At 52.8% G+C, this 21,454-nt stretch overlaps 7 protein-coding genes across 7 annotated transcripts; 2 read left to right on the forward strand and 5 right to left on the reverse strand.

Annotated features, from left to right (window-relative positions):
- Positions 1 to 475: 475 nt before the first annotated feature.
- K460DRAFT_286737 (uncharacterized protein) lies at positions 476 to 2,717 on the reverse strand (the record flags this gene model as incomplete). Its single annotated transcript, XM_040928919.1, has 3 exons — positions 476 to 2,002; positions 2,057 to 2,461; positions 2,556 to 2,717. 3 exons carry the CDS (start codon positions 2,715 to 2,717, stop codon positions 476 to 478), a joined length of 2,094 nt encoding a protein of 697 aa, XP_040787253.1.
- Positions 2,718 to 2,764: 47 nt separating this feature from the next.
- K460DRAFT_404974 (uncharacterized protein) lies at positions 2,765 to 3,477 on the reverse strand (the record flags this gene model as incomplete). The annotated part of the gene is made up of 3 exons (XM_040936782.1): positions 2,765 to 3,234; positions 3,296 to 3,372; positions 3,455 to 3,477. 3 exons carry the CDS (start codon positions 3,475 to 3,477, stop codon positions 2,765 to 2,767), a joined length of 570 nt encoding a protein of 189 aa, XP_040787254.1.
- Positions 3,405 to 4,881, forward strand: K460DRAFT_310527 (uncharacterized protein; the record flags this gene model as incomplete). The annotated part of the gene is made up of 3 exons (XM_040930154.1): positions 3,405 to 4,076; positions 4,130 to 4,688; positions 4,743 to 4,881. Coding segments are annotated over exons 1-3 (1,254 nt in total), but the record flags the coding sequence as incomplete, so codon positions are not given.
- Positions 4,882 to 5,873: 992 nt separating this feature from the next.
- Positions 5,874 to 11,002, reverse strand: K460DRAFT_404976 (glycoside hydrolase family 13 protein; the record flags this gene model as incomplete). Its single annotated transcript, XM_040936783.1, has 14 exons — positions 5,874 to 5,953; positions 6,004 to 6,658; positions 6,717 to 6,911; positions 6,960 to 7,276; positions 7,336 to 7,378; positions 7,431 to 7,516; positions 7,633 to 7,799; positions 8,608 to 8,630; positions 8,681 to 9,311; positions 9,360 to 9,695; positions 9,745 to 10,433; positions 10,484 to 10,713; positions 10,770 to 10,874; positions 10,930 to 11,002. The coding sequence occupies 14 exons, from the start codon at positions 11,000 to 11,002 to the stop codon at positions 5,874 to 5,876; spliced, it is 3,630 nt and encodes a 1,209-aa protein (XP_040787256.1).
- A 650-nt stretch (positions 11,003 to 11,652) lies between these two features.
- Positions 11,653 to 14,042, forward strand: K460DRAFT_365641 (P-loop containing nucleoside triphosphate hydrolase protein). Its single transcript, XM_040933216.1, has 3 exons — positions 11,653 to 12,091; positions 12,172 to 13,341; positions 13,392 to 14,042. The coding sequence occupies exons 1-3, from the start codon at positions 11,668 to 11,670 to the stop codon at positions 13,604 to 13,606; spliced, it is 1,809 nt and encodes a 602-aa protein (XP_040787257.1). The 5' UTR covers positions 11,653 to 11,667; the 3' UTR covers positions 13,607 to 14,042.
- Positions 14,043 to 15,106: 1,064 nt separating this feature from the next.
- Positions 15,107 to 16,864, reverse strand: K460DRAFT_404978 (uncharacterized protein; the record flags this gene model as incomplete). The annotated part of the gene is made up of 1 exon (XM_040936784.1): positions 15,107 to 16,864. One exon carries the CDS (start codon positions 16,862 to 16,864, stop codon positions 15,107 to 15,109), a length of 1,758 nt encoding a protein of 585 aa, XP_040787258.1.
- Positions 16,865 to 17,487: 623 nt separating this feature from the next.
- K460DRAFT_354583 (uncharacterized protein) lies at positions 17,488 to 18,010 on the reverse strand (the record flags this gene model as incomplete). Its single annotated transcript, XM_040931796.1, has 2 exons — positions 17,488 to 17,732; positions 17,776 to 18,010. The coding sequence occupies 2 exons, from the start codon at positions 18,008 to 18,010 to the stop codon at positions 17,488 to 17,490; spliced, it is 480 nt and encodes a 159-aa protein (XP_040787259.1).
- Between the last annotated feature and the right edge of the window lie 3,444 nt (positions 18,011 to 21,454).

Raw genomic sequence — 21,454 nt, forward strand, 5'->3', positions numbered from 1 at the left:
CACACTACAGGAGGGTTAAACTTCTAAGTTGTCGGCCGCGACAATTCGCTCCAAGGGGAAAGTGCTGACATTCACTGGCTACAATTCGCCCTAGGGTATCTCAAGACTCTTGGTAAAGCTAATCTAGAGTTCAAATACACCGAGCCAGAGAAACAGAGTGGTATTCAGTCTACTTTGTTGACTCGGTCAGATCATCTTATAGTACGGTAGTTGACGGCCCAGTTCACTGATGAGAAGGTCTAGATAACTTTGGATCAACTGATTGAAATTGAAAATAGGACTGTGAGAAATGTGATTGATTGAAAGTTGTGAATACACCGTTGTGTGAGTAAGCAATATGCAATGCTTGTGACAAAATGCATGGGCCACAAGAGAACTAATATGAACCGCCGAACGCCACGCTATGCATCGAAAGAAAGGCCCGCTGTATACACCTCTATTCCTCCTCCTAATATATCGGCAATCTTCACTCCACTCAAAAAGCTCGAACCTTCTTCCCCTCCCCGTTGACACTAGCTGCATCCTCAGCTCTCCGCTTCCCAAGCACTGAGTCAGGTGTCCCGGGCATAGCAATGCCGGCGCCTTTACTATACTCTTCAAAGCAAGTAGCGTGATACACCTTTCCTCCAACACTCAACGCATCCATCCACACGAAATCATTCGCCTCGACGCTCCACACCGTGTCAAACTTTTCTTGACAAATAGGGCACGGGGCCTGCTGTAGCGCCACATCCTGTGGAACACTCACGTATCGGTCTTTGGCCTGTTTCTTCGGTTTCGCCCCGGACGAGGTAGAGTTATTGGAGTCATTAGAGGTATGATTGGGCGACGTTTCGTCAACTTCCTTATACTCAATCCACTCTTTCTCGGGCATATACCAGCTACGGTGGACACCGCGTTTTGCGGCATCGGGGTCTTTTACTTTGAAGTGCCAGTCCATGTGGCGCGCCTTCTTCTCTTTGCCTTCGGACGTTGACTCGAATCGGCGGCCGCAGGTAGCGCAGATGTTAGGCTTGGCTTCATAGAGGCGGGAAATGAGGTGGAGGCGAGGTTTCTTCATCGATACAGTAGTGAGCTCGATCTGGTCCATCACGTTGAATGGTGCCGAGGACTGTCGGGCCATTTGCTGAGATGCTATTGGGGTCGAGATCGCAGGGGTAGCACCAGGTACGCTACCCAGGGCTTTGAGGAGCCATTCAGCACTACCAAGCGTGGGAGGTGCAGTGTTTGGCTGCGGTGGGAACTGAGGAACGGGGGTGCTTTGCATCGGCATCGGCTGTGACATGGGCGGTGCTCCTGCGGGCTTGTTGAATTGAGCAAGTAGTGTAGCCAGACTAGCTGTTGGTGTGCTAGATGGTGCTGGTGCAGCCGCTTGAGGAATTGGCATCGGAGTAGAATTTGGTGGTGGGAAGCCCTGGAAAGGTAGCTGAAATGGAGCAGGCGCCGGTATAGACGACGATTGCGCAGGAGACGAGACACGCTTTAGCAAATCTACTAGGTTGAAAGCCGGAGGGTTTGGGGTCGAGGCAGGTTGTGGAGTTTGCTGCATTGGTGGTCTAAAGCCCGCAAGAAGCTGCGCCACGTTCGGTGGAGCACTGTTTGGTGGGGCAGTCACTGGAGGGAAGTTTGATGGGAGATTTGGCTGGAAGTGAGTAGGTAATGTATGCTGTGGAGGATAGACTGGTGTTGATGGAGCAGGAGGAGGTGCCAGTGCCCGAATCTGCTGTCGCACAGCCTCTAGCTGCTGAGGAGGCAGTGTTTGTGTATCTAAAATCTGCTTGAGCGATAGAAGCGCCTGCAACTTTGTCCGAAGAGCAAGGTCAGCATGATTATGTGCGAACATAGTTTGTGTCGTAGAAATGAGCTGCGTGACTTCGCTTTTCAGGTCAGCTAGATCGATTGACGACATTGGCTGAGCCTGTTGTTGAGGCTGCTGATATTGCATAGGTGGTGTAGCAGTATGCAATGGAGGCCCATATTGTGGGGTAGTAGGTGGAAATGACTGGGGTCACGCTGTTAGTGGGTGAAGCTGATCGTTTCGAGGATAGGACCTTACCGGTCGAGCACGCGGATCATTGGGAGCCGCATACCGCGGTAGGTTCTGCGGAGGCGTCGAAGTGTCCCTCCAAGCCACATTCGTTGGGGGGCGAGGCGGAAGCGCATGCTGCGGTCGTTGCACCTGTTGTTGAACGGCTGCACGTATCTTAGTCAGTGCGTTCTCGATGTCCCTGGTCACGTCGGCAGGAAACACGGGACGAGGGTCCATGGATTCAGGCACAGGCATTTTCCATGTCCTCAACAAGCCCTCCATGGCCTTTCGAGTGTCTTGGGCCATGACGAGGTAGGCATCCATAAAGGTACGATAGAGGTTGCGGCCAATGTATACGGTGTATGGGGTGCCGACATTTTTGACAATAGAGTCAAGCACATAGAGAGCTGGGAGCTTCCATTCAGGGCGAGTCTACATCATGTTAGTCACATGGGATGCATCAGGGTAGAGAAAGAGAGCGGTAGCGGCTTGGACGCGCGAGATTTCTTGATGTTAAACGACTTACCGAACGTATGTGGTTTTCGAGCTCGGTCGATATGGCTTCGGCATACTCTGTGTTCTCCTTGGCGATGAGAGTTAGATTGCTTATCTCTGGTCTGCTGTTCAACCTCAGGTCTTGCAGAGCGTCTCGAAAGTCGGCTGCTACTTCAGCAGCCGGCAAAGACATGATGGGCAAGCTTGATCTTGGGTTAGAGGGGTAGGAAATGTGCTAGGTTAGAGGAAAGGCTCGCGCGTAAACAGTGTGAGGGAGCTGTTCGCTTTGCGGTCGGTGAGTCGCAATCCGGAGAGGCCGACTTCGAATGCCAGATGAACAAGATAGACGATGTGTTTTCCTCGCTCTCGAACACACGTAAAGACAGTGTTTGTGTTGCTACTAGCTATGACCGCGCAAGGTGACGCAGCGAAGACTGCGCCTGTACAGCCAAGAACCGTGACAAAAGTCGCTCTCCTCCCCACTGTACTCCTTCCACTGTGTCCTTCCTCCTTCAAGCCAACGTTTGTGGCAGCAGTGCACGACTGCGACAGGACCGAGAAGAGGGTATACCTGCTATGAGTGCGCGAATAAGCAAGCGGGTGGGTTACGCGGAGCCCACGAGGCGCTGTACTGCCGGTGTCGCAGTATGTCGATTGAGCAGCAGCGTCGAGCTCTATGGCCAAGGTAGATGTGAAGGTCGAGGTGGAGCCTGAAGGTGGTATTCAGGCGAGCGTGACATGTAGAGGAGAGGTTCTTTGAATGGGACGCACCTTCACTTCCGTCTGCCAAGCCCGGCGAATTGTTCCACCGCGCGTCATGGCAGTCGCGACCCTCAACTTTCTTTGAACTGTGCAGACATCAGCTCCAACTCCTCCATTCGCGCGCTCGATTACCTTTACTTCGTGTTTCAGCCTTTTCCCACCACTCACCTACCGGTGCTGCCACGGTCCATCCTCCTAAACCTCTTAGAAATCCCGACTTTCTTGTCCAGCATCATGGAGGACGTCAAGTTCAACCGGTCGCATTCCAACTCGCCGCTGCCCGAGGCCGGCAACGACCCAAGCGATCCCCTGCGGCCTGAGATCGAGGAAGAGCACTCGGTTCCAGACCCCACCAATGCCGAGCCGTATCAAGATATGGAGGTGACGGAGAACAAGGAGGAGATGCCCGACGACGACGACATCCAGGCCGGCCTTTCAGACAACGAGTCTGTGCTGTCCGAGGCGCTAGACGACGAGCAGTTTGACGAGCAGTTTGGCGACTTCGATGCGAGCAACATTGCTATTGAAGAGCGCCCGGCGCAGGCCATCGACGAGGACAATGTCAACCAGATTGGTGTGCACAAGCGGAAGCGGGCCGCGGGCGAGGGTGAAGAGCCTAAAAAGAAGAAGAAGAGGGCAGACAAGCCGCGCCGGAAGAAGAACAAGGATGGCGATGAGGGCGAGGGCATTGCAGAGGGCGATCGGAGGAGCAAGCGGTCCAAGAAGGCGGGTAGGGTCCGAGGCGCGAGCCCAGACGATGACGCGGATGAGAACCTCACTCCAGAAGAGCGTATGCATCCCCGCTGTCTTGGGTACTTGACATGAGCTAACACCATGGTGCAGGCCGAAAGCGCGCTCTCAATGCGCAGATGGATGCTATTGTTAAGAGTGGCTCATCACGACGCCGCAAGAAGGACGGCATCGATCTCGAGCAAATGGCCGACCAGGAGATCGAAGAGATGCGCCGCCGCATGGCGCAAGCTGCCGAAGCCGACAACGAAGGCCGAAAGCGCAACGAGCCTGCCCGCCACAAGCTCAAGCTTCTCCCCGAAGTCACGGCCTTGCTCAACAAGAATAGCCTGAGGGAAACCATAGTAGACCCCGAGGTCAATCTCTTGGAGTCAGTTCGATTCTTCCTCGAGCCCCTTAGCGACGGTAGTCTTCCCGCATACGACATTCAGAAGGAGCTCTTCGCTTCCCTGGCCAAGCTACCCGTCAACAAGGACACACTCGTCGCGTCTGGCATCGGCAAGGTCATCATGTTCTACATCAAGAGCAAGCGCCCGGAATTGACGATCAAGAGACAAGCCGAGCGCCTTTTCACAGACTGGACCCGTCCGATTCTTAGGCGAACGGACGACTTCCGCAAGAAGGAGTTTGCCCAAGCTGACTATGATCCAACGTACGTGCTATCAATCTTTCTTTTTGAGTCAGGCATTGGCTAACCAAAGCACAGTAAGCTTCGAACCGGCGATAGAACCATCAGCAGCCAGGCTGCGGTTCAGGCAGCTCGGAGGAAGAAGGATCTCGAAGCTCCTCGCGCCTTCCAACGCGCTCGTATGGAAGCCGGTCCGAGCACGTACACCATCGCACCCAAGAGCAACGTCGTTTTCAATGAGAACACCCGCAACCGGTCGAGCAACGTGGATATCATGAAGCAGATAAAAGGGGGTCGTGGCGCCGGTAGGCGTTGAGCGACAGGCACAGCCCCGCCGGAACTCGTGTGTTCTTCCGATGAGATACCGAATCCGTGTCTTCTCTACAAAATACTCGTTTCTGGGTGTTTCGGCTCTACTTTTCCATCATGGCTGTACGGAGTACTTGGCGTACAGGCTTTGATAAGATAATCCAAGTGTCAAATTGCATAGCGGGCGTCCTTCGACTTGATTAGCCGTTTATTCCAGGCGCATTTGTATACTACTGCTTTACTATGAAAGTCTTTCTTTCTTACTTGAATACTCATACAATCTGCCTACCTGCTTCCGTCTAACCCAGTTTATTACCGTGAAATAGAGGCAAAGCTCATAGCAGATACCTAGGAACCGTAAATAAATTATTTCTTATATATACTAGGAGGGATTCGTTCTCGTGATCGCTCTTGATATGGGAATCTGTCTCTACTGTACAGGGAGAATTTTATCAGAAGACCCCAATCTTATCTCATTCATCGCGATTGAATTATTTATTCGACCATGGGCTATGAATCGATTGGTGACCTGCAGCTTTGCATCTTGATTTACAGGACAAAAGGTACAGATTAGGATACTTGAATTTCACCAAACAGGCCTTCATACGGGCTAAAGGACTGAAAGAAGTAGTTGTCCGAAGTGGATGAATACCCTGCCTATTTACAATGAGCCACAGACGTTCCGCCCGAATCTCACGAGTCATGGAGAGTTCAATTCGAACAAGGAAAACGGTCTCTTTGCATGCAAGATAGATTACACAGGAAGCCACGTCCGTCCAAGCACCCGCCTATAATCCCACGTTTCGAGGTATATCTTTTGTACAAAGTGAGATTAATCGGCGAACTGCCTCCGACACCGATGGCCGACTCTCATATCTCACCCACTACCACAGCAGGCGTCTATGACTTCTCAAGCTCAGCGAGAATCTTCTCACCCTTGGCGCGTGCCGACTCGAGGTCACCGACCATGTAGAAAGCACCTGTGGCGAATTAGCATTGTAATACTTCGAAGGGGAAATAGACAACATACCCTCGGGAAGGTCGTCACCCTCACCGTTCAAGATAGCCTTGAATGATCGGATGGTGTCCTTGAGATCGACAAGCTTGCCCTCAATGCCAGTGAAGACCTGAGCGACAGCGAAAGGCTGGCTCAAGAAACGCTGGATCTTACGGGCACGCTCAACGGTAAGCTTGTCAGCTTCTGACAACTCGTCCATACCGAGAATGGCAATGATATCCTGGAGGGACTTGTACTCCTGGAGAATCTGCTGGACACGGGTGGCGGTCGAGTAGTGCTCGTCACCAATGACACGGGGGTCCAGAATACGGGACTTGGAGTCGAGAGGGTCGACGGCGGGGTAGATACCCAACTCGGAGATACCGCGGGACAAGACAGTGGTGGCGTCCAAATGGGCGAAGGTGGTGGCAGGGGCGGGATCAGTCAAATCGTCAGCGGGCACGTAGACGGCCTGGACGGAGGTAATGGAGCCCTTGGAGGTGGTGGTAATGCGTTCCTGCATGATACCCATGTCCACGGCTAGAGTGGGCTGGTAACCGACAGCAGAGGGAATACGACCAAGCAGAGCGGACACCTCGGAACCGGCCTGAGTGAAGCGGAAAATGTTGTCAATGAAGAGCAACACATCCTGACCCTCTTCGTCCCTGAAGTACTCCGCTACAGTTAACTTTTTATGGTCAGTGATGTATCCTAGTAAGTTCATAGTTGGAAAGTTGAGTACTTACTCCAGTAAGCGCAACACGAGCACGAGCACCCGGCGGCTCGTTCATTTGACCGAAGACTAGTGCGACTTTGCTGTCGCCATCAAGCTGAATAACGGACGTCTCTTGCATCTCGTGGTATAGATCGTTACCCTCCCGGGTACGCTCACCGACACCCGTAAACACACTGAAACCACCGTGAGCCTTTGCAATGTTGTTCTACGATGTGTGTTAGCTTCTATCTTAACGTATCCAGGAGGACCTTACGATCAGTTCCTGAATGAAGACCGTTTTTCCGACACCGGCACCTCCGAAAAGACCAATCTTTCCACCACGGGCATAGGGCGCCAACAAATCGACAACCTTGATACCAGTGATGAGGATCTCAGCAGAAGTGGACTGCTCGACGAACTCCGGGGGATCGGCGTGGATGGGAGCGTATTTGGTAGCCTTGATGGGACCACGCTCGTCAATGGGATCACCAGTGACGTTCATGATACGGCCAAGGGTACCGTGACCAACGGGAATCTTGATGGGCGCACCAGTGTCGGTGGCAGTGGCACCTCGGACGAGACCCTCAGTACCTGTAGCGTTTACAATCAGCCTCATCCAATGGCGGGGACATGCAGTGGCTTCGACTTACCGTCCATGGCAATACATCTGACGATGTGCTCGCCCAAATGTTGCTGCCCAGAGTCAGTAAAGCTGTTCCCGGTGTCCAATGCTTGGCATCCTTACCGCAACCTCGAGAACGAGCTTCTGGCCGCCATTGTCGGTCGTCAGGGCGTTGAGAATCGACGGCAGCTGCTCGGTATCGAACTTGACTGTATTGAAATGTCAGCGCCAGGTTGCGCGATGCGGGTCGCAATGGCAGAGGACGGGATTCCATCATAGCCGCTGCCGGGAAAAGTTTTTCGGCGACAGAAAGGGAAGGACCGACCGTCAACTACAGCACCAATGACGGCGTGTATCTTGCCGCTGTTGGAGGCATCGGTGCTGGCGAAGCGAGCTGCCAGAGCAGGCGCAAAGTTCTTCTTGATGGGTTGGAACGCGCTGCGGACCGTGGCCGGTCGGCGGAGGGAGGAGCGAAGCGTCCTCTGGAGACCGCTGTAGTTTCATCAATTAGCACAGCTTTTCCAATTGAATCATCATCAATTGATTTGTTCGGGTCAAGATCTTACCTCTTCAGCATTTTGAAAGATGAATGAGACGGATGTGGTGAGTGGAGAGGGTGGTGATGAAAGGAAAAGAAGCTCGAGAGCTAGAAGTCACGTCCGCACTACGGGAAGGGGCCAAAGCGGCCTAGCCAACACGGGTTAGCGTCAAGTGTGCCCACCAACGATACCTACCTAGGTACCTAGGGAGATGGATAGCTTTTCCCTTACTATTGCACGAGGTTCAAATATCGATTCTTTGATGTGCTTCTCCGATTATCAGGCCGTTGAGTGCACCATGTTCCGAACAAACTCGCTCGACCAAACGCTAGCCAGGTGCCCTTCAGGGATCTATCGGACATTCACAGAGTAGGAACACAAAATACAGCGAATGCCTCCAGGCTCCCAGATGATGGCTAGTTCTTATAGCTGCGACATACACCACGTACCGACTGTACTGAACAATCCCACTCGACCAAATCCTAGCCAGGTGCCCTTCAGGTAATTATTAGAAGTTTACTAAATAGGAACGCAAAAATACAGCGAACACCTCCAGGCTGCCGGATGGCCAGTTCATTACCGTCTTCACGTAAAGTGCGTTTGAACCATTATATCAACACGTAGTATATTTTATCTGTAGATTGTTTCACTAGTAGATACAGGCTCCTACCTATCCTCCTGCAGTGATACGGTACGGTCGCCTCACATTTCGCCGTTTCAATTTGACTTCCACCAACTTATCATCGCTCACCACTACTCACAATGTACTTTCGAGCGCCATCACCTATTAATCAGTTAGCACACTTCACCCTTCTGTAATGTGGGGCGACTTACAATCGCCGTCCTTGACGGAACATAAACCTGCAAGAAGTTTTTCCTCTCATTCCACGCAAACGGTGTAGTGAAGAACCTCGTGCTCTCATCCACGTTTCCGTGTCCACCAAACGCCTTAGCATCGGTGCTGAGCACGATCCTGTAGGTGCCTTCTTGCTCAACACCCACACGGTAGTCTGTAAAGCTCTCCTGGGGATGGAAGTTGAAAATCCACAGCAGCCCAGCGCGCTCAAACACGACGACCTTATCGCCCTCATGCTTCAAGCTTACATACGCCTGAGGGGCATGCAGCCATCCGTACTTCTCCTCAGTCCACTGCATCTTGCTGTCGAACTCGTTAAGGAACCTGTACCGCAGGAGTTCGTCGTCGACGAGGTTAAACTGGCGGCGCGCGTAGTGGAAGGAGTTACCATTGCCTTCGCGGGGGAAGTCGAGCCATTCTGGGTGCCCAAACTCATTTCCCTCGAAGTTGAGGTAGCCTTCGCCTCCGAGACCGTGCGTAATCAGTCGGATCATCTTGTGGAGGGAGAGGCCTCGGTTGATGACAGGCGTTAGCTCCGAAAGCAGCGACATGTTGGTGTACATCTGCGCGTCGCAGAGCCAGAAGAGCAGAGTCTTGTCTCCGACAAGCCTAAATGATATCAGTATCTGTGTAAAAGGTCTAATGTGGCCGACTTACGCTTGGTCGTGGCTTTCGGCGTATGCAATAGTCTTCTCTCCGTGTCTTCGGTTCGTCAGGGTGAAAACAAGTTGGCCCATGTCCCAGTCGATATCCTGCTTCTCCTTCAACCACTTGATGTAGAGGTCAGGTACAGCCATGGCTAATCGGTAGTCGAATCCTATTCCGCCTAATGAGAGTGACACACAGAGACCTGGCATGCCAGAAACATCCTCAGCGATGGTAATGGAGTCTGGGAAGATTGTATGCAGTAGCTCGTTGGCAAGCATCATGTACACCACAGCTTCCTCGTCCACAGAGGGACCGAAGTACTCATGGTAGCCACCCGAGAAGCCCCTAGAAACTGTTAAACATGTAACATGGCTAATATGGGACAAATACTTACGTTCCAATTCCGTGGTGAGTGTAGAGCATGCTCGTAACTCCGTCGAAGCGGAAACCGTCAAACTGATACTCCTCCATCCAGAAGCGAAGATTACTGAGGAGGAAGCGCAAAACTTCATGATGTCCGTAGTTGAATAGTCTGCTGTCCCAGAGCTCGTGACGTCCTTTGGCGCCTTCATGGAAGTAGAGGTGGTCGCTACCGTCAAACATGTTCAAGCCGTCAAGGACATTCTTGGACGCATGGCTATGTACCATGTCCAGCAAAACAGTGATGCCCATGCCGTGCGCAGTATCGATGAGCTCCTTCAGATCGTCTGGGAATCCATAGCGACTACTTGCCGCGAAGAAGCTGTTGACCTGGTATCCGAAGCTTGCGTAGTACGCATGCTCCATAACGGCCATCAGTTGTATAGTATTGTATCCCAAATGCTTAATCCGCGGCAACGTGTTGTGTGTGAACTCTTTGTAGGTGGCTACCTTCGGCTCGGGGGAGGAGATGCCAACATGGGCCTCGTAAATTCGGGCGCTCTGGGGCTTCGCGGGCCGCTTGTTCTTCCAGACATATTTCTCGGGGGGGTTCCAGAAGCGCGCATCGTAGACGGGAGAGACATTGAGGTCTTGCGTCACTCGGGTGATCCAGGCGGGGAGGCGCTCCTGGCGAGCATGGTCATTAGGAGTAACGAAAGACACCTGCATGCTAAGTCAGCTTGAGCTCATTCCTACGTGTATAGCAAACACACCTTGATTTTCGAATCGTGCGGGATTGCGGGCTGGCCGTTGACTCCAGGTACAGTAACTTCGAAGACACCAAAGTCATTTCTCGTCATGGGGGTTGCATCACGGTTCCAGCCGTTGAAGTCGCCAATCAAGTATGCTCGCAGGGCAGACGGAGCCCACTCGCGGTAGATAACGTCGCCGTTGGGCTGTACAAGGAAGCCAAACTTTTCGTATCCCTGAAAAAAGCAGTCAGCTACATGCTGGTGAGTGCCAATCGCAGAATACTTGCCCTTGAGAACTTCTCCAGACCGCCTTCTGTTTGGTCAATCGTCTTGATCCATTGCTGGGCTTTTGCGAAGCGACTCCTGAGCGCGCCTTGGAAGGGCTCCAAGTAAGGATCGAGCTGTACGATGCCTGGGAGAAAGTTGGTCAGTCAATTTGTTTTTCTCGAGTGGCCAGAAGCCCATACCAGTTCCGTCATTGGGGATCTTCCCCGGCGCCTCTGTGAGGGTCGAGTTTGCTGAAGCATTGTTGAGCTCCATGGCGTGAGATGTGAGAAGGAGGGTCCAGGTGTAGCGTCGGGTTTGCTGTAAAGCGAGCTATCACAGACAGCGGCGGGAACCTGCAGGAAACACTGCTTCCTTCTATGTACAATCACGAAGAACAACACCTGTCGCAGACAGATGGCAGAGGTAAAGGTGGTTCTCAGATTTGCGGGGTCTTTGCCCGAATTGCTGAGGGCTGCGGGCTCTCAACCAAAAGTCGTTGCCAATCCAACCAGCAACGTCATAGCTTGAGAGCTTGAACAGGCATCGCGCCCGCGCCCACGCCACCAGCTATCCCACATTGCGCATCGAAGGAGCCCGGAGGGATTCACGCTGCAATTCGTCGGTATCGGTCCGAGAATCTAGGAATGCGCGTCACCCATCAGAGTTGGTTTTGTGCCAATGCGTGTAGTGTCTGTGTAGGTGGCACATCAAAACGGCCCGACGAGTTGCTTATCAAAAGTTGGGGAGCTGCCCCGCACATGTTCCACGTCGGCTCAATGCGGAGAGCTCCCGTGTGACCTCCAGCTCCACCCATGCCTAGGTAGTGGACTACCACTTGCGTCTCCCTTCACCTAAGCCTGAGTCGCCCGCGAACGTCGTGACCTTTGAGTTTCAGCTTCGCCATGTGAATCGGGTCGCGTCTTGTTGCCCCCTCCAAGATGATACCCCGAAGAACCCTCACTCTCGCCGCCGTCTGTCCGCGTGCCCGCGCATCCTACCTTGCTCTCTACAGCATCGGAAGGTCATTTCGTCCCTTCTCCTCCTCTCGCCCTAGGCAATCCTCTTATAACCGCTCCGACTTCAGCGGCCAGGGCTTCTCCTCGTTCTATGAGACCGATCAGCCGACTCGAGGTCCATTGGGCGGCACAAGCAATGTGGGGTCAAGTCACGTCACGCCCAAGGTACTGAGGCAGCACTTGGACCAATTCGTTGTCGATCAGGACCGCGCGAAGGTCGTCTTGAGTGTTGCGGTCCATGAGCACTATTTAAGGATACAAGAGATTCAGAGGCAGAAGGATGAGCAAGCTAGGACTGAGGCTCAGGCGAAGAGGAGAGCGTCGGCGTTTAGACATCCTGTAGAAGGTAGCTCCAACTCTCTTATAATATCTTTTGCTAAACATTACATTGCCTATCTCTTGATGGAGCGTGACTGAGCAACACAGATGAGTTTCCAGGTCAGCAGCCGACCGTAGAATTGTATAATCACAGCGAGCCGCCATCGTACAGCGAAGCCCCGTCCTACGGGCCACCAACGTATGCGTCGAGAGACCCCGACCCGTTGCTAGATACAACAGAGCACCAGCTGCAAATAGAAAAGTCCAACGTGCTCATACTGGGTCCTACAGGCGTTGGTAAGACACTGATGTGCAAGACTTTGGCAAAGACTTTGGGAATTCCAATATCCATGTCGGACTGCACGACCTTTACACAAGCCGGTTACATTGGCGACGATGTTGAACAGTGCATCGCTCGTCTCTTCTCGGCCTCCAACTACGACATAGAAGCTACAGAACAGGGCATCATCGTATTAGATGAGATAGACAAGATTGCCGGGGCGAAGATCTCCTATGGGAAGGATGTCGGTGGAGAAGGCGTGCAGCAAGCCTTGCTCAAGATCATCGAGGGCACCACCGTACAGGTGCAGGCAAAGCCTGAGAGGAGTGCAGGTAGGCCAGGGGGTGCTTCAAATCGTGGAAACCCGCTTGATGGCTCCCAAAATTCTACCATGCCAGGAGGTGGCAAGGGAGAAGTGTTCAACATTCGAACCGACAACATCCTCTTTATCTGTACTGGGGCCTTTTCAAACCTGCACAAGATCGTCTTAGACCGGAAGTCCATGGGCAGCATGGGATTTGGCGCCTCAATCCGGACGTCCAACGCACATGCGGCTGCTGATGGTGTCATGATAACAGGAGCAGAGGCTGCCCTGTTCAAGAAGGACTCACCCTTCTTTGTGCCGCCAGAGGTAGAGACCCCGAATCCGTTTGGCGTTAGACGGCAGAAAAAAGAGGAGAAGGTGAATGTACTTGACCATGTCCAGCCCGCAGACCTCCAGAAGTTCGGCATGATCCCCGAGTTAATCGGTCGAATACCAACAGTGTGCGCTGTCTCAGCCTTGGACGAGGAAGCGCTGGTTCGTGTTCTTACAGAACCCAAGGACAGCCTCGTGAGACAGGAAGAGCGCAAGTCCTTTCTTAGAAACATAGAGCTGCGGTTCACGAGCGGTGCTCTACGCGAGATCGCACGCAAGGCCAGCAAGATGGGCACAGGCGCTCGCGGATTGCGACATGTCGTCGATCAGCTGCTCCTGCAGGCCAAATATGAGACGCCTGGTATGCTCCCTCCCAACCCACGCATGAGTTCAGATGACTGACAGCACCAGGGTCGACCGTCAAGCACATTCTCGTCACGCAGGACGTCGCCCTTCTCAAGCGCGCACCCCTGTACTTCCACCGCGGACAGTCTGCCGCCTTTCAAGCTACTATTACCCAGGAAGAGGAGAAGTGGGAGGAAGAGCTCCGCAGCAAAGAAGACCCGAGTACTGGTCCTGTCCACACCTTTGAAGAATACAGGAAAGCCGGTGCTGCAGGCTTTTAGCCTACATCGACTGCAGATGGCGCCACCAAACTTCACACCCACCATGAAGTACTGCATAGGTTCGCAGAAGACGAACGTATATGCCCCGCTTGCCTGCAATGCGAGTGCGCGCAGCATATCGCATGTCGGGCGTCCGCGGTATAGGCAGCCTAGTTTATATGCAAGAACGCGGCCTCGGGCCGTTGCAGCTATCAAACAAGCATCCCGGCGATCTAGAAGCGTTCGGGAGTAAAGGTGGTCTTGCACGGCTCGGTTATTTGGAAGATTGAAGGAAGGTTTCGATAGTGGGTTTTGTTGGTCGCACAGCATGTGAACATGTGCTGTGGGTCATCTCCGTTGAATGTACTATCCACAAGTAAAGGGCAACGGTCTACCAGCCAGCAGGATGCTGCAATATAAACTGTGCTCCGCTGCAGAACTGATAGCCTCTAAACACGCTCAATCATTCCTTTATCCGATCAGCACCCCTAATTATCGTCCATGGATGCGCAGATAGAGAAGCATGCCTAACATCATCGTCGCCACAGACTCACAATCGCAAGTCGTTTTCGGGTACCTGCGCTCACCTGCAGTCTAGGCCTCAATACTAAAAGATACCGTTATCCCGCCCACCCACGTCTTCATCTACTTATATTACCTTTCCGTTTCTCGACCGCTTTCCATCCCAGCCAGCGGCTGAAGAACCCCGCCGAATGAACGGGCACGGCGCAAATCGTTCATGCGTTCGAGGTAATCTCCATTGAGCGATTTCCTCGTTTCTCATGGGACTTCTTGGTCAAGCATATCTTCTTGATCATCGTCCCCAATTGGTATTGGGGAGGTGGTCTGGATCGTTTTAGCTTCTGAAAGTGCATAATGAGAAGGCGGGGTTCGGTGATCAGGGGTGTGAGATACAGTAGCTAGGTAGGTAAATGAGGAGATGGACAACCTAGGCCGCTCATGGTGGGAGATGCATCATACACATGTCAAAGGGGAGAAGAAGCGGGGTGCGACTAGTCTGCCTGCCTTTCTCCTCTCTTGACTGCGGAGCATGCATCTTCACACAGCAAGTTTAAACCATGATTGAAGAGGAGTTGATTGATTCTTGTTGTGCATCGTCCTCGCGAGAGGAGCTAGCATGTAAAGATTACAAAGTTTAGTCTAGTGATTAAAGGATAGTAATCGAGTAAAGGAGTCTATCAAACGCGGATACATATCCAAGAGAAACCATCAACAACCCAACCACAAAAACGTCTCGTGACGGAAAAATAGAATCAAAAGTAGAAGTGCTGCCACCCAGATTACTTTTGCAGGCCGTGCAGGTAAAAAATCTCGTTTGCGCTGCAAGGCTAAATGGCGAAGCAAAGTTAGTTCGTGATGTGCTTATTTCGTTTGGGCCCCTAAATCCCGATGTGACCCATAAATTTTTAAAAGAAACTCCACAACGCCGCTCAATGGTATCCTGCTAAAATCTCCAGTTTTCCGTGTGTTCGTAACTCGTGCTATCGTATCGTTGATGGCTCATTGCTCGTCGTCCTCGTACAACATGAAGCCAGGGACTGCGCGCATCTTCTTCGTGGAGCGGCCGCCTTGATCCCAAGATGGCGAGGCTGGGCGTGAAGGGTTACGAGACGGCGGCTGAGACGCAAAAACTTGAGGATATGTGGCTTGCTGCGCCGCGAATTGGAAGTTCCATTGGGGAAAGCTGTCCAAAGAATGAGGGCGGTGAAGCGGAAAGCCTGCCTGTGGTGACATTTGCTCCACCGTCGGGCTGATCAGTGCCGGCGCCGGTGTATTGTAGTAGCTTTGACCACGTTGATGTGTGGGATATTGGGGAGCAGGTGACGTTGCAGGAATGGTAGTGCCGTTGAAGGCCATTCCACTTTGGGGAGGCACCTGGGGGGTGAAGGCGCAGTTTGTCATCTGAGAGTACTGACCATCTCGTGCGAAGAACATACTTTGAGAGTGAGTAAGACTTTGCGCTTGAGGAACACTCGGTGTGGTAGGCTGTGAATAGACGCCGTAGACCGTCGAGTAATCGTAGAGGGGAACCGTATATGGGGTCGGTCCGGACTCCAATGACGCCGAGGGAATATTTAGAGAGCTTGGAATGGCTTCTATAGGAATCTCCTTGTTCTTGTGATCATCGGTAATCTGAATGACGTCGGAAATTTGCTGCGCGAGCACGTTGTTGTGGACATCGGTGAATGTGAAGACGACGCGGTAGCCCACTGGCGACTTCTCTTCTTGATGTCTGCAATAGCACGTTATTCGCATAGCAAATTCTACCTTCTTTGCGTCTGGCGAACACTCCGGATCGTCTTCAACATCTTGCCATCTTTTGAACTCCTTCTCGTTGATCATAATGATGCGCTCATCCTCGTAGCTGTTCCACTCATCTTCCTCCTCTGCGTTGCGCTTCTTCTTGCGGTTATACCGTTTGGCCTCGCGCTCTTTACAGCCCTCACAGATGGTAACGGCGCCACCGTTTGCTGGATGAGTTCGGTCGGCCTTGTCAATCTCGGTGATAGCAACTCCGCGCTGCCGCCGTGGGGTGGGCTCCTCGCCCCTTGCACGCCGATATGCGCGTTGTAGGCCCTCTGGTTTCTCTACCGCAGTTGCAAGAACAAGAGTGAGCTGGAGACGGGCTGTGCCGTCTTTCCTCTCGTTTGCGGCGACTTCTTCGTCACTTGCCAGCTGTTTCGATTTGGACAGGGTGTGACGAGGAAAGCGAACCCATTGAAAACGCCTAGGAAGGGGGTCCAAAGACACCAAAGTCTTGATCTGGGTTTCTGCGCGAGTCTTGGTCTTGTCCAGTTGGATAAAACACTTGAGCGGATCGATCGACTGCGGAATGTGGATTGCAGGCCAAGCGTCCGAGTCGTTGCTCGTGTCAGGTGAACTGGTTTGGCTTTGGCTGCGAGTAAAGTCGCCTGGCGAGTTGACGTTGCTGAAGATGGGGTTGTCGTTGGGCGACGGCGTGTTTGAGGATGGTGTAGAGTAAGTGGTACCGTATGCATCGTCAATGTAGGCGTTGAAGTTATCCTCTGTCTTCACCTGAGTATAGGTCGAATCTGAATATACAGTGAGGTCCACAGCGGAGTCCTGGTTGCGAGCAGTGCGTTGATGGTTCGGGATGGGGAAGCCGCTAGTGGTGTCAGACTGTAAAGAAGCATGTTGGTCGAAGCGCGACAACCAGGCAGCGTCGGGGAAATCGCCGTGGTTTTCCAGGTCTTGGGGGTTGACAAAGGGATTGAAGTTGTCCAGGTGCTGGTCCATGTTGAGCGATGTCGTGGTAAGAAATGTGGTTCCGTCCGAAATGGGGATCGACGCGGGTAAACGAGTGGCAGAAGAGATGGAGAAGGGAAGGCACCTAAGGGCCAAAAGAACCAAAAGAAGCGACCGTCAGGAAGTTTAAAGCGAGCGCAGTGGACCCCTGGGTCGTGAGAGATGGGTGGTGGCCACTTTGGTGAGGGGTCTGCAACGGTAGCAAGGGTGCAGGGCTGGCACTGTGGTCCAATAGGATGCGGGTCCGGTCGCCCAGTCGGGCTTCCAATGTCGTCGGCAGGCGGGGGGGAGGGGACGTCTCGTCTCAGGGGCGGGAGCGCGTCGATGAATGAGGAGAGGAGGGGGGGAGAAAGGCTCTCGAGTCGAGGTAAGGCGGAGGGAATTGGCAGGTTTGGGAAGAGGGAACGAGGGAAAAGGAGCGGGGCGCGGAGGAGGAAAGATGTGGATTGCGGAGTGAATTGGACGTGCTATGTATGGGCGCGATGGGCTGGTATTTCTCTTATTAGCACAAGACACACCCACCCCACTCAGCACTGAGGGCGCCCGTGTGTTCGCCGCAGTCTAGAGAGCGACTATCCCTGCACTGCGTCTGAACGACGACACCACCACCACCACTACCACCACGCCTCTTGCAACAGTAGAGGTACTTGCGACGACTCTGCGGCCGCGGCTTCTGGCGGCCTTGGGCCGACGCCGCCACCGTCTCGACGCCTTGGTTGGAGAGCCAGGCTGGGACGCTGGGACGCTGCTTTTGCGCCTCGTTCGTTGTCCACCCTGCCCTCCTCTCCCCTCCTCTCTCTCTCTCTCTCTACGCCCTCAAGATACTCCCCCGGCGTTCCCTCCCCATCCAACAGCGCCTCTTCAATTGCAACCCTCCCAGCGATCCGCTGCGGGAGATGTACCTGGACGTCGACGCCGTCGAACGCACGAGCCGACCACGGTTAGCTGCAGATTCTGCCCTGGCCCCTGCCGCTGCTCTTTATCGCGTTGCTTGCTTCGTGTCGCCCAGCTCGATCCTGACAGGGCGCAGGCGGCTGGTGTTGGCTTGCTGTCGTGCCACCGCACCGTTGTGCCTTCAATCAAAACGCTGCATTTGCGTCCGAGAGCCTGCACCCGTCGATGCGAATCATAATGCATCGAGGCCTGCCATGCCGTGATGCACACGAATGCACACACGCCATCTTGGCTGGCTTGCGCGCGGAGTGGATTCCGGCAAACCGAAAGCGCCGCGCTTCCTCCCTCCTGGGCGTGTCTCCAGTGGCCTCGACTGGCCTTCATAGCTGGTCATCGCTGCTAGAGGCTTCGTAGGCAATGTAGGGCTGCTGCTGCTGCTAAGTGAGGAGAATAGCGAGCACGTCTGCATCAGCTGGCTGCAGGACGAGGCCTCGGCTGCACACACCTGCACACGCCTCTGTCCCCTATGTATGTCTGTCGACGTGATTAAGACTAAAAATTCCGCACCAAACGACACAATTAAACCCATCTATTGCGCACATTCTCCTGCGTGCAAAGAAACTGCATCCCAGGAGCATCATCAGCTCCATGGCTAGGCTGCCGTCATACACAGCACAACTTTGAACCCCAGGACTGAGTCCCCGCTTCGAGTGCCCATGGACGAACTACCGCTGAGTTTTTCGGAATCCACAGACTCCCTGTGCGATTTCGGCCTTCCGATGATGAAATCGCCAGCCGATCGTCTGCTTTCCGGTGCGAACATAGACCATGACTGATTGGTCCTTTCTCGGCTTTTTGCACAAGGCAGACAACGTGCATCCTGGTGATGGCTTGCGCAGCTCACCGTTGTGTGGTTCGTGCCAGTTATAAAACGTTTTTAACCCCAGCTAACTGTAACGTACTGGCTGAGTAAGCAGAGGACACGCGGTTGCTCCATTCCTCTGCCCAGTTTCTAACTGTTACTAACTATTCGGTACACTAGTCAATCAAACCACAACCTATCACTGCTGCATACATCCAGGCATGGAGCCCATATTTAATGCCGGTCGTTGCGAAATCACGCAAATGGGCCAGGCGACTTTTCAGATTACGCAGTCGCACACTCAAGGATCGGCTGCGTCCAACACTCACTTGCGGTCGGGCCGGATACTGGCGCAATTAACGGTCGTCTTCTCCCTCATGCAGTGCTCTCTGCTATCTGTCACCATATCTGCTCTGCGTTTACACTCTTCCGTCTCTGATTCGTTCAGCTCGTATACGACAAAGCAGTTCGTGCATAATAAATGGAGACACTCATCAGGCGTGCGGAATGACATGCCAAGACAATAAAAGAAAATCCATCGTTCGACTATACTTGCAGATGGTTTTTGATAAGACAACGCAGGAGCACTGTCAGTATCACCTTACCATGTTTCCATGGACGTGGTACCAAGGTATAAAATCGCTGTTTCGGTACATGGACCACGCGACTACCCGACAAAACTGTGGAGCTACCACATTCCAGTAACGTCCTCACAGAAACGTCCACCGTTCCATATTGCCACTTCCATGTTTAGTACCCGCAAAGTCTGTTACAACTTTCAATTTCACAGCTTCTAGTGTAGAAGTTAAAGAGCTACACCTTGGAGTGTGAACACTATACTATTTTAAGTCGTACCAAGAACGATGATCCAAATTTTAATTTTTTTGAAAAGCAAAGTCAACGCTAGCAAGAGCGGAATATAAAACGCAGTAAGAGAAATCAGTAGCACTTACATACGCAATCCTCAGCCCCCATCCAACGGGAATTTCTTAGGCCCACTGGTTCGAAACCTCGTCTTTCAAATCTTCGAGGCATTAGTGTAATGAGTTTGACTACGGCAGAGATGATGTGGGCACGAGCAAGAGGGTGACACGCGGCACAGCAGCAGTAGTTTCGTCTTGCCCCAGCCGGTCATACGCGTCACTTATACCCTCATATGCAGCAGGACTTGCTTTAGCAAGAGGGGCTTATTGTGCTTCACTAATATGGTCACTCACAAGTGTGGAGAAAACACAGTGTCTCATGTGTTGTGTGTCAAACAGGGGTTCTCCAGCCACTGCACGTCGTTTCGAGCGAGGTATAGTGCTCTCGATCTCGATTCTTTTTGCACGATGAGCAGACAGTCCAGACTGTTCGATAAAGACCCAATAGCCTGCGAAGTGTCCGTCAGCCCATCAAACCCAATTCCATGTTTAGCTCATACTGCAAGCGGCGGATGAGATTTCTCGAAACCATCGCTCTCCAGCCAACGTTCGGATGTTAGACATACTCACTTCGGCAAGCCGGACCCCTCATTGTTGGCCGCGTTCGGCATACCGATCAATTCAAGCATGACAATGCAAGCTCCATGCACATACAATTGGTGAAGCTCTTCTACTATCCGGCTTCTTTCCAATCGGGAAGGTTCTTCGTCGTGACAGCTGCCAGATGCTGTGAAGCATGCCGATCTTTCAACGACCTGGATCGATTGATTGAGTGCAGGAGAAGCCTCAGGGTCTTGACAGGCCGCTGTAACATCCCACGCGTGCACAAGGTCTGCAACACGCCATATTGGGAAATTGTCCAATATGCCTAGATTCGGTTTTGCTCTGTTGTTCAAAACGATCCTTGAGCTGGGCGCGTGTAGTTATGAAGGGTATTTACTCAAGGTAGTGCCTCATATGTAATGCTTTCTCAACTATTGACATACAAGCAGCTACCAATATCCCAAGTGGTCATTTTGACGAACGACCTATGCCCATTAGGTCTCGACTTCATATCTTTCGCGCGGAGATCGCCGCTATCATACAGAAGAAACCGTTATGCACACTACACACTGCACACTGCATTCGCAATAGCTCGCTTATTCTTGCCCGCGAATAGGGCTGCTTCCCGCGACACCACCTTTTCTCACAAACTGCAAAATCCTTCACGGCCTGCACCCAAGCCTCGCGTACAGCTGCAAGCCCTGCCACACCCTGCTCAATCGCCTGCCCCTGTTCCTCGTCATGAACGGCTACGTTCGCAATCTTGACAGCCCTTCTCCAGCCGAACTCTGCTCCCAGACCGGCTAGAAGAGATGTGATTGTGGGCTCAACAGCATGACACGAACTCAACGGCTGGTCCGATAAGCAAATAGTAGGCTGAGGTATAAGTATCCGAGGGAGGTACTTTGGTACATGGGATTCTACCCCTCCTTTGTTGCAATTACGCCTTGTCGCTGACTTGATTGCAGCATTGGCGAACTTATCTTATCGTGAAGGAGCAGCCACTCAGCTGATGCGTACATGAAGCCTGCGCCTCTTACGTGTCGAATCAACTTCTACGCTGAAATGTATCTAGTGCGCGCAAAAAGTTCTGCAGCACGCGCTGCCTGGTCAGCAAACCCATCTTCATAATATCCCGCGCTTCGCAGAGCATACGAAGGCTTTGCTCCACTGCTACTAACGTAAGGCCCTCTCCTGCATTGTGCTTTTGCATTTCGGCAATGCTAAGACGCTGGCGAATGCGAACCGCCCTGCAAAATCTCATCACTCAGCTCTAGCCCTGGCAACTGCAGCCACTACCCGGTAGTTCAAGACAAAAGGCAAGCCACTTCCCGTTAATCCGCTAGGATTCCGAGATCC

Source organism: Cucurbitaria berberidis (assembly GCF_010015615.1).
Source record: "Cucurbitaria berberidis CBS 394.84 unplaced genomic scaffold K460scaffold_3, whole genome shotgun sequence".
Classification (NCBI taxonomy): domain Eukaryota; kingdom Fungi; phylum Ascomycota; class Dothideomycetes; order Pleosporales; family Cucurbitariaceae; genus Cucurbitaria; species Cucurbitaria berberidis.